This window comes from Myxocyprinus asiaticus, chromosome 27, assembly GCF_019703515.2.
Source record: "Myxocyprinus asiaticus isolate MX2 ecotype Aquarium Trade chromosome 27, UBuf_Myxa_2, whole genome shotgun sequence".
Classification (NCBI taxonomy): domain Eukaryota; kingdom Metazoa; phylum Chordata; class Actinopteri; order Cypriniformes; family Catostomidae; genus Myxocyprinus; species Myxocyprinus asiaticus.
The window spans coordinates 39,690,207-39,702,580 of NC_059370.1; the positions used below are offsets into that span (position 1 = coordinate 39,690,207).

General features: G+C 38.6%; 1 protein-coding gene across 2 annotated transcripts in view; it reads right to left on the reverse strand.

Moving 5' to 3' along the window:
- mgat4b (alpha-1,3-mannosyl-glycoprotein 4-beta-N-acetylglucosaminyltransferase B) overlaps nucleotides 1–12,374 on the reverse strand; it is a 144,956-nt gene that overhangs the window by 55,754 nt on the left and 76,828 nt on the right. For both annotated transcript variants that reach the window (XR_007893293.1, XM_051657540.1), the window contains exons 2-4: nucleotides 8,541–8,720; nucleotides 4,181–4,324; nucleotides 250–383 (exon numbers count right to left, since the gene is read on the reverse strand). Coding sequence is in view for 1 of the 2 variants with exons in the window: in XM_051657540.1 (XP_051513500.1) it covers nucleotides 250–383; nucleotides 4,181–4,324; nucleotides 8,541–8,720 (458 nt within the window). In the remaining variant the exon portion in view is untranslated. The remainder of the gene's footprint in view (nucleotides 1–249; nucleotides 384–4,180; nucleotides 4,325–8,540; nucleotides 8,721–12,374) is intronic.

The following is a 12,374-nucleotide window of genomic DNA, read 5'->3' on the forward strand; positions in this document are numbered from 1 at the left end:
TCCCCTAGGCAGCAGTGCTGGTGGAGAGTGTGTACTTGGTGTCGGCCTCATTGTGCAGGAACTATTCTATATGAAATCCTCACTGGACACGCATGTTGCCCGCTCAAGACTGTGTGTTAATTGGTGTGTGTACAGATGCTAATGGCTGAACAGCAGGCCAGTGTTATCATGGGTCAGTCAGCTCGCAGCTAGAGATGAAGTCATTACTAAAATGGGATGTTGCAGTGAAAGCCAGCAGAGAAATCTTACCTCAGCAATGAAGACGACAATGACACAATCCTCCTTCTCGGCCGGACTCAGCTCTGACATCAGAGAGTTGAGCGTGTCTGTCAGGTAGGAATGAACCTCCCTTTTTACACTGGGCACGCCCATCACTATCGACACTGAAAAAAACACAATACAGATCATTATAGAATAATATACAAGTTATTTGGACTAAGGACCCAATTTATATTAGATGTCCAAATCTCTATGTAAGTAATTGATAAGTGTCGTTACATTGTACTTACATTTATAGTTCCTGCATTTAATTACATGTGTAATAAGACTGTTAACCTTACCCCTAACCCTACCCCAACCCTTCCCCTAAACTATAACCCCTACCCCTAAATCTACCTATACCTCAACCTCAGTAGCACCAAATGTGAATCTTGTGAGAATTTTTTTCTTATTAGAGATTGACAGTCCCTGGTCACTGTGTGCTTTCATTAAATGGAAAAAAAAGCAGCCTGAACATACTTCCTAACATCTCCTTTTGTGTTCCACAGAAAAAAAGAAAAAAAAAAATCGTAGGAGTTTAGAATGACAGGAGTATGTGACTGAATAAAGCGCAACAGTGCCCACCTTTTTTAGCTTTCTTAGTATCGGAAGTATTTTCCCATTCATTTTCTACATAGAGATTTCACCAAATCCTTAATAAAAGAGTGCTAAGCCATGAACCAAACCAAGCAGCTCTGGGCTGAATCACAACATTACAAACTGTGATTAGAAATCAAAAAGTATCTGAAAATCAGACAAAATGACAAAAGGTACAAGACTGTTAACTTAAAGAGGGGATGAACTACTAGTCCATAAATGACAAAATTGAATTAAAAACAATGGAATGATATAAAACTATTGATTTAAAGTTGTTGATTTTATGTATATGAAACATTTTTATTTCATTGCAAAATATACAGATATATGCAGACTGGCTCGATTGTGTAATTAGCAGTGTCATGGGAGTAGACGGTTGCTGCAGAGCTCTTTTGGTGTGCTTTGTTGGATGCAATTATGTGATTGGTAGATTGTTTTGCTGCAGGATCATGGGTAATGTATTTGTTCACCAGAAATTCCACTATTAAACTATTCTGGGTTCAATCCAAGTTAAATTTTGATTCGTCCCTACATTTCTTTAAAAAAAAAAGCAAATGTGGTGGTTGCGGTGAGGCAGTTACAATGGAAGTGAAAGGGGAAAATGAAAGTAAATGTGGCCAATTTATGGAGGGTTTAAAAGCAGAAATGTGAAGCTTATAATTTTATAAAAGCACTTACATTAATTCTTCTAAAACTTATGTATTGTTTGAGCTGTAAACTTGTTGAAACCTTAATTTTTTCAGTTTTGTTGACATTACATCGTCATGACAATGAAGATGTAAAATTTGCTATAACTTTACACAGAAAGGTTAAGTGATTTTATCACACTAAAATCATGTTAACATGCATATTGTTTAAGTCTTGTGGCTATACGTTTGAAACTGAGTATTTTAACATAAAAATTGGCCCCAATTCACTTCCATTGGAAGTGCCTCATTGTAACCCAGATTTTTGCTTTTTTTTTTTTTTTAAGAAAAGGAAGAATGGGGGGCCTGGGTAGCTCAGTGGTAAAATACGCTGGCTACCACCCCTGGAGTTCGCTAGCTCGCTAGTTTGAATCCCAGGGCATGCTGAGTGACTCCAGCCAGGTCTCCTAAGCAGCCAAATTGGCCCGGTTGCTAGGGAGGGTAGAGTCACATGGGGTAACCTCCTCGTGGTCGCTATAATGTGGTTTGTTCTCGGTGGGGCGCGTGGTGAGTTGAGGGTGGTTGCCGCGGTGGATGGTGTGAAGCCTCCACATACGCTATATCTCCGTGGCAACGTGCTCAACAAGCCACGTGATAAGATGAGCAGGTTGATGGTCTCAGACGCGGAGGCAACTGAGATTCGTCCTCCGCCACCCGGACTGAGGTGAATCACTACGCGGCCACGAGGACTTAAAAAAGCACATTGGGAATTGGGCATTCCAAATTGGGAGAAAAATGAAAAAAAAAAAAAAAAAAAAGGGAGGGATGAGTCGAAATTACTTTTTTTGGTAATCAATATTATATTACAAATGCTGTCGATTGAGCTTAACATGTATTGAACCTTGAACATTCCTTTAAACAATTAAAAAAAAAAAAAAATAATAATTAAGCTGAAACAATGCAGACTGATGGCTTCAACAGAGGCATTTACCATCAATAAACAACCTCCCAGCTCATGGTTGGTCTGATCTTAAAGGTTTAAAAGTTATTGTTAATAATTAATTCCACTATAGAAAAATATTAATGGGATTTTTACTTATGCAACCAGACTGTTGCACTCTGTTGTAACAGAGCGTGACAAAGTTCTAATTTTTGGGCTATTTATTCCTTTGAAATGTTTAAAACAAGCATGTAGTGTGGCAGTCCTCTCCGACTGTTCATTTGCATTTCTAAGAGCTAAATCTTCATTTAAGATGGATGGAGACAGCTCCCCTGCTGGGCCAGTGGGACAGCAGAGTGTCTCCTTCCTGCGGCGGCCCGTGGCTGTGTTGGACAGCACCCCAGAGAACTGTCCACTCAGACAGAGCACAGACCCAGACACAACTTGGCCGAGAGCCAGGAGAGGAGATGGAGAGGTATATGAGAGGGATGAGCAAGAGAGAAAATGTGCTTCAATAGTGATGATATAAAGAGTTTGGTGGATTAGTGGTGAAAATCTCACAAAGACTGTGAAATTAACTTTTATAATTAGGGGCAATATTAGCACTCTGGAGCTGATTTGCAGTGGCATTTTAATTCTTTTTTGAGGACATATTTTTCTAACCATATAAAAACACAGTGAGTAATCTGTTATTGGCAAAGACTGAATTAACTTTTTAATCAATTATAAAGATTAAATATTAATTAAAAAATATAATAGCAGATAACTGTAAAATAAATCAACATAAATACAAGATTATTTGTTGTCAAATTTGTTGAAATAACATTGCGATGAAAATTTGTTATGCTGTAACAGTTAATAAAAAATATTGCACAGCCTCTCATACGTTATGGCCTTATTATTTAGCTGGTTGGTCCCTATAATAGATTATAGAGCTCTCTACTGTCACCATGGATTTAGATGTAATCACTCTTTCAGGTTTTTAAGTTAACGTATTTATCACTTTCAGCGCTGACTTTAGCTTTCTGATCACAAACCTCTTCACGTCAGCTCCACTTTCAACATCACTCTCTTAAGAGACCACGAACACAGGGATTTAACAATATCACTTGAACTAATCTGACAGCTGCATGTCACAAGAGGCACAAAGCCCATATTTTATGCAATATCCATATAACTAAAAATGCCTAGAAAAGAATATAGGCAAGAGAAGTTCATTCATTTAGCACATTTCATACACAATGGTAATTCAAAGTGCTATACACAGACAAGATAAAGACAACAACATAAAGGCCATATCGACACTAATCAGTTTTTTCTTGAAAACTCAGTTTTTAGTTTCATAATGGCACCGTTTTCCAAAGTATGTGGTAACGGAAAGTATGTTCAAAACGCTATGTTTTCATGGACGGCAACGGCATTTTAGTGTGGATGAGAAGCGTATACTGCAAATTCCAATGCCGAAAAATGCAGGAAAACCAACGAAGCCATATTAGTGTGGACGTGGCCCAAGTCAATTTTAAAATAATTTAAAAATATAAAAAGGACAAAGGAAAGAACACAAAGTAAAATCGAAATAAGAACCAATAAAAGTTTCATTTAAAAATGTATTAGCATGAATATAAAAGGAAAGAAAAATAATTTTATAATAACATTACAAACAAAATAGTGGGGAACTCATTTGAAGATTTTGGGCATTTTGATTCAAGCCCCCATTAATATCTGCACACAAAGGCTACACATGCTCATACACACTAACCTCCAGTGCGGCCCTGGCCAACGTGCACAGCCGGCTGCAGGCTGGTCTCCTTGGCGAGCAGGTGTGGCAGATGGTGGAAGATGCTTGGCAGCTGAAGAACATTCTTACTGCTGGTCACGTTCCACAACTTCAGCTTGGTCTCATCTGAAAGAGACACAGGAGATTTCCCAGTCATATTCACATGTAAATGTCTGTCATAGTCTTCACAATACACCCAATCAGGATGTGTTCCTGGACCAACATTATTTGTTGGTCCTGGAATTACATGCATATTAACCAGCCTTAATCCAGTGTTGTTCAAGATCCTAACAACATCCCTAACGCTGACAGCAAATCGGGAAATAAATCTGCAGAAATGTCAATAACGGATCCAACAGTCTTACCCAGTCTACAAATACATATTTTGCCTCTAAAGCTCTTGTTAAACATAACACACACAATTACTAAAAATGTTTAAATCAGATGTAATTTCAATGTTTCAATACTCTCTCTTATGCCATCTTAATATGTAGAGGTAAATATAAGTAAGCCATTAGTAAGCTGATTTCCCCAAAAAGTGTAAACATTGAGGCTGTGCAGAGCTTTTCAAATTTGCTCGGTTTGTTTTGAGCAACCTGTCCAGTTTGACACAGCAACATCAACTCGACCAATGGCGAGAGTTTGAGACGGGACTATCTGTTTTTTCGACCAATGGCAGACGGAGAGTGTATTAGGAAATCTGTTTGAATCTGTTGTTTATTTTTGCAATTCCGTTTGATTACACATCTTACCAAGCCATTTCACTTAATATTCATTTGATCTGTTTTTTATTATCCTTTATCATTGACTTTTTATGTCTATTATTAATTTTTTTTTTAATTCTTTTGTATTCTTATAAAAAAAATGTTTACACTGAATTTGAAGTTTACCCTCTTGGTGTAAAATTATTAGGGAAAATTAGGGATGTGCTGGATAGTTCATATTTGGTTAGCCATTCAACACGTCTGTATTAGAATATCAAAATCACTAATTAATTATTCTTGGCATGCAATAGAGGTCTTCAACCTGACCCGAGCCTGACAGGGTTCAACAAACCGTCGGGTTTCAGGCCAGGTTTGGGTCAGTTTTTCAAGTATAGGGCGAGTTGTGGGCTGTTCATACGCATATTTGCGTGCGTCTGCAATTATTTTATTTATGTTTTTTTTTTATTTTATTTGTTTTTAAAAAAAAAAAAAATTCTGTGTACACAAGCGCAAGATGGAGGTATTTGACCATTGTGCCGCATCTCACTTTTTTTCAGCATCTTGCGCAGGACTGCAGCATATTTTAGGACACTGTGGTAAGTTAAAAAGAACTTCAATATTTATAAATGCATCTCGAGACACCTGCATTCTGTTTCACCATTTGTTGCGCTGCATCTAGCTTTTTTAGCGCAGGTGTCACAAAGATTCAACATTCTGAAAAAGTTCAAAAGAGAACCTCATGTGACATGTTACACATGATTCCAGATTGTTTTTTACCTAGGAAAGTTTCAACGCTTTATAATCAGCAAGCCAATTTTTTTTCCCTTTTGCTCTGGTATGCAGACAATAATTCCACAAGTTAAATGCTAAACCATTTAAAAATCAAAGTATCCCGAAGAGGCTAATAAACCGCAGCAGTGAAACTCCATGCACATGACAATACTAGTGTTCGCTGCCCGGAAATGTGAACCCGACCCATACTGTATCAGGTTTAGTACTTAAATTATGTATTTTCTGTTGGTTAAGAATATATGTCACAGGCAGTGACAGTTTCATTATTTTAGTTTGACTTTAAGGTGATTTTTACCATTTGAAGATGTATTGTGTCAGCCTGATCTCATTAACATTGTGTGACCATGGCAAAATTTTTGCAAAATGAAATTACGTGCCTTATTACACATTTGGCTGCAGTTTCCTAGTGAAATGTCCAGCAGGGGGCACCAAAAGCGAATGAAATGGCATATTCTAACAAGGTTTTTAAAGTTTAATATAAGATGGAGGTTTTAATGAGTAAAACGTACCTCCTGAACCTAAAACTTTAACCTAAATCTAACTGATAGTGTCCAAAAACTGAGAAATGAAAAGCACATTTTCAGAAGCAACCACATCATCTTGTGTCGCTTCTATGACACTTTTGTCTCACGTCTCAGCTCGCGTGCTTGACTGATCTCAAACCGCGTCCTTCCAAGTCCAATATCCAACACTCTATGTGGTGAGGTACCACACAAGCTAATCACCTCAGAATAATTGTATAAATGTAGGTGAGTCTGTAATACAATCATTAAAATTGTTTTCAAATGATGCATAATAGTAACATTTTCAATATCATAACATAGCAGTGTGTGAGTAATAGTGCGAAAAATTAAGCTTTTATAAAGACATAATCAGATGCTGTAGTTGTTATTTGTGTGAAAGTGAATAAAACGCACAGTTGTTGTAGCGTCTCTAGTGTTATTTTCACCAGGAAACTGTGACATAACATAGAATTAATTCAATGTTCATTCTATGAGACTAGGTTGGTATTATGCTATTTAGGCTCATAGCTCACTGTGCACTGCTATTCTGAGTAGTGACACAAATAAATTGTAATAAACGCTCTTTACTCCCAACAAATAACCGAATAACTGTTTACGGACCCTGACAGTTAAACAAATGTACAAACTGTTACCGTGCACATCCCTAGTAAATTTTGTTGCCTCAAGGCAACATTGTTACCATAAGGGAAAAGTTGAAATATGTACACTGGCAGCCAAACGTTTGGAATAAAGTACAGATTTTGCTCTTATAGAAAGAAATTGGTACTTTTATTCACCAAGGTGGCATTCAACTGATCACAATGTATAGTCAGGACATTAATAACATGAAAAATTACTATTACAATTTGAAACAAATGTTCAGAACTTCTTACACTACTTCAAAGAGTTCTCATCAAAAAATCCTCCACGTGCAGCAATGACAGCTTTGCAGATCCTTGGCATTCAAGCTTTCAGTTTGTCCAGATACTCAGGTGACATTTCACCCCACACTTCCTGTAGCACTTGCCATAGATGTGGCTGTCTTGTCGGGCACTTCTCACACACCTTACAGTCTAGCTCAGGGGTCGGGAACCTATGGCTCGCGAGCCACAAGTGGCTCTTTGTTAAAAATCAAGTGGCTCGCCGGGTGTCTCACCATTCACCAACACATGATCGTTTAAAACTTTCAAGAGATAATTTTCCAGCAGAAAGTGTGGGGGCAATTGCAAAGCTTGAACTCAATGACACTGTTCTGATTTCCTGTCTTTCGAATTTGTCGTACAGCCTACTTCTGGTGAACAAGGTTTAAAAATAACACCCACCAAATGCAGATTTTTCATGGAGTATTTTGCTGATGTACCAGCCACTGTGGAAGGCGACCGGTAAGACTTCTCGGAGTGATATATTCGTGTTTGACGAAACGTGATTATATTTTGAAGAACAGACGAAAGAAAAGCCGCCGATGCGCGTCTGATTTGATATACGTGCGCAGTGAGCTCCGCTGTTCACGAGTGCAATGAAAGCACTTCTCCTAGACACGCACATGCATATGGTTCTGGGACTCATTCCCCAATAACTACTGTTAAGAGCATTTTCTACGAGCGATTTTATAAACGTTTTTTTATGTGCACCCATGGTGTGATATAGCACCCGTCACCCGCAAAATGCAACGATGCTCAATCCAGTTCACCAGCTCCTTGTCCAAATGTATTTCATCTGCAAGTAATTTTGCTCATCTACCCACAACAGGTGGGTGACCTGTAAGACATCTCGGAGTGACACATGACAAGAAATGCTGTTAGTCAAAAAGGCGCACTTGAAGAAACACACTTTATTATATTTTTAAGAACAGACAAAAGAAAAGCAATCAGTGCTCATGTCTAATTCGCTGTTTGTTCAGAGGCATGCAACGGGACCCTGTCTCGTGGAACACGTGCATGTAAAGAGTTATCACTCCTTTTTCTATTTCATTCAACTGAAAATTTTTTGGAAGCATAATATAATCTATGAGAATGCTGCAAATGATCTCCGATCATCTCGTGAGGTGCTGTGAGTTTCGCTTTATTTCCACAGAAGAGTTTGCTCTTACACATTGTGAACGCAACTCTGCAGGTTCAGTAATATATACAGGCATTGGTTAAAAGTTTACTTTTCAGAAGTGGAATGGCTGGTTAATAAGAAAGTTGTTGATGACTTTAACCCCACTACTTGTTAACTAGAAGTATATAGGAATGTTGTTCCAGGTCCAACAAAAATTTGATCCAAGAACATGTCCTACTTAATGTTTAGTCATGTTAAGTGTCGTGTTTTGTTTAGTCTAGCTGTTCTGTGTCCGTGTCTCACCTGACAGACTGCTCCAGGTGCGGTTGATGTCCCGTAGGGCTTGTTTCTCAGCAATGGCTCGCTTGATCTCGTCCAGCACCAGGTTGAGCTCTTTGGAGCGTTTAAGGTTCTCTTGCTCGGCAGAGTGAAGACGATCTCTCAGGGCCAGAAATTCTCGCTGGTAAATGTCTACCACATTACCTACAAACACAAAAGACAAAAAGAAAGTGAGAAATGTGCTAATTTGATTTTGCATCCCAAACACCAAAAAAGCTGCTGCTTTTGATTTTCTCAATTAACACTTTTTATGAACTTCTTGCTTTATAACTAATTATTATAATACCATTCAATTATCCAGACAAAAAAACCTTGATGTTATGCATCAGTAAATAAGTCATTTATCAAACAAATGTAATGAACATGCTTTTCAAGGGGCTTATTTTTCAGTTTTAATAAGGATGGCAAGTGGAAAAAATAAGGAATATTTTAACTCTCTCTCTCCCTCTCTTTCTCAGTGCCTTTTAAAGGGCTGAACACATGGCTGTACACACCATTGTGGTCACTGAGGTCCGGACCTCTGTATTTCTTCTGAGATGTATATAATAAAAGTTGTGAAATAATTGCCTAATAATAACTCTACTTTGGTGCTGCAAAGATTGTACAATGCCAAGATAACAGACTTTCTCATCTGATCACCGGCATCATTGCTTGCATGTGGGTGAGTGGAGTGGATGATCTAGTCATTACTACAAAATCTTTACTCAACACTGAATCCACCGAAGTGTGGTACAGGTAACAAGAGAATTTTACTAGCGGTAACTACTTGCTTGTAGTTAAATGCCATGATTCATCCCCACCCAGGCAGACATCATCTGACGAATAACTCCTGTGCGCAGTCGCACTACGCTAAACAGTGGTCGTCCATCATGATGCTGGCTAGTTATATTCACTTGAGTGAATTAACTAGCTAGCTAGCTAACATTAATTCTATCCATCCAATGTCAGACTGATAAACTTTCAACGAAAGTTGAAATGCTTTTCTTTCAAATCAGTCTGTGTAAAGGGTTTAAATGCATGTTAAAATGAGGTACCCCTATATATTTTTATTTTCATTGCAAGATTATCCTAGCGGAGGCCAGTAACATTTGCATATAAATATCAATTGACCCTGTGTTTACTTTCTTCACTGACAGATGAAAATGAAAAGACTGCATCAATCAAAGCTCTGCTTTGGGAAGGGAAGAGATATGGGACAAGATGACGAGACTGAGAGAAAACAAAAGAGAGAAGGTGATGGAGATGAGAGAGGAAGAGCAGGTACTGCCCACTGTACCCAGGATAGGATTAGCATTATTTTCCTGTGCTGTTCAACACAAACAAAAACTGACCTGATCACATTCAAACAATGTATGCCTAATTACCATAGATATGTTCTTTGGTAATTACAGTGGAACCTATAGGCTCAATTTAACAACAACACAAACACCTAGCATAATTATAGTGTCATAATATAGTATTATTGTATAAATACATCATTGTATAAAACACATTTTGTTTACATTTATGTACTGTTTGAGACACATTTCTATAATGCAAATCCAAAAATGATGCAAACTCAAACACAAAGATGAAATAAAGAAGGGGTATATAATTTTACTAAATAATTTTTAATACACTTTGGCAGGAGAGACAAGAGAGGAGTCACAGAGAAAGGGGCAGGCAGTGAATACAGAGGGAGAGAGAGAACAAAGAGTAGAAGAGGACAGAGAGAAATTAACAGAAAGAATGTAATGTTGAAGGCAGAGAGACAAGAGGAGATAAGAGAGAGAGAGCAGGTTATGGAAAGCAGGAAGACAGAAAAGGAGGCTGAGAGAAAGAGCACAGGAGACACAAAGGGAAAAGACTCAAGAGACCACACAAGTAGAGCGATACTGAAGGAGACCAGGCTGGAAGAGAGGTGACAAGTGGAGAGGAGAGAGAGCTCATGTCAGTCAAAGAGACACATACATTAATTTGATCAAGCCAAGTTTAAAAATAAACTGCTAACAGATGAAGATAAGTACTGCCTTCTCAAGAATAAGTGGTTCAAACATAACCATAATTACCCTAAAACAAAGTTTGGTGAAAAGCATTTATGCTATAATATGAAGTGGGATGAGAAATATCCTTGGCTTAGATATTCAGTTTTAGAAGATTCCACCTACTGTACTATTTGTATGTCATTTAGCAAAAAATAATAAACACAATTTTTATAAACGAAGGATTTTGTGACTGGAAAAATGCTACAGGAGAGAAGCAGGGAATCATTTCAAACCACAGTTGTAGTCCAGAGCACCTAAAGGCCTCTGAGCTTGTTGAGAATATTCTGTCAGTTGGACAAGGGCAACAGAAAAGCGTTAATTCTGTTCTAATCAATGCATATGCCGAGAAGATTAGTTAGTTCTCTTTTCCATCCTAGATGATATAATCAATCTGTCAAAAAGGAACATAGCACTGTGTGGTAACTGGACAGGAGAAAGTAAAGATGGCAACTTTAATAATTTCCTCACATGGAAATCTTCATTTGACTCCACATTGAAATATCATCTTGGAGTGGTGGCGGCGTAGTGGGTTAAAGCACAGAACTTGTAAGCAGAATGTTGCCGGCTCTATCCCCACAGCCACCACCATTGTGTTCTTGATCAAGGCACTTAACTCCATGTTGCTCCGGGGGGTACTGTCCCTGTAATAAGGGCACTCTAAGTCGCTTTGGATAAAATCGTCTGCCAAATGCATAAATGTCAACGTAAATCATCTCGAGACAGCACCAAAAAATGCCAAATACATAGGACCAAGGATTCAAAATGAACTAATAGCATGCTGTGAAGCTGAGATTCAGGAGGACATAGTTAAGGAAATAAAAAAAGTCAGGTTTTTCATAGTCCATGCAGCTGAATTAATGGACGTGAGCTGGACAGAACAACTTTCTATCTGCATTCGCTACATAAACCTTAACAATGGAGCCGAAATATGTGAAGAGTTCTTGGGTTTCTGTCCTCTTGCCAAACAAGATGCTGCATCTATTACAGAAGCCATCCTCTCTCAGTTGGAGAAGCGGGGTCTGGAGATTGAATATCTCAGAGGGCAGGGCTATGATGGAGCCAGCACAATGAGTGGGTATATGAGTGGAGTACAACAACGCATTAGAGAGCTTCAACCACGAGCACTATTCACACATTGCCGAAGCCACGCACTCAACCTTGTGGTAGTCCATGGATGTCCTCACATCCCCCTAATCAGGAACACCATAGCTACCATTGAGAATGTTGCAGTGTTTTTCTCTGCATCTGCTGTTAGGAAGAACATGTTACAAGAACAACCACGAAGCAAGGAAACACAGGCAAGGGACAAAAGAAAAACAGGAGGCATCCCACTCATGTAAGACACATGCTGGGGCTCCAGAGGGAAGACAGTGGGTGCTTTTCTGGAACACTTCAATGCAGCCCACTCTGCACTAATAGAAACAGAATCAGGAACATCAAACTCCAACAAGGCTAGCAACCTATGACACAGAATAGAGTAACTTGACACAACTGTCACTGCTGTCACAACAAACAAAATTCTAGGCTACATCCAGCCACTGACTAAAGAGTTACAGTCACCAAATATCAACCTTATGACTGCCTACAAATAGGCCAGAGAGGTGGCTCAGGTCATTTCTACGTTTAGGAATGTGGAGGGCTTCAGTGAAATTTATGAAAAGTCAATAGAACTTGCCAGCACCATTGACGTGGTTTCAGTAAAAAAGCATGTGACCAATAGGCAGCAAAACAGGGAGAACACACCCTCACAGTCAATAGAAGAACATTAAAGACT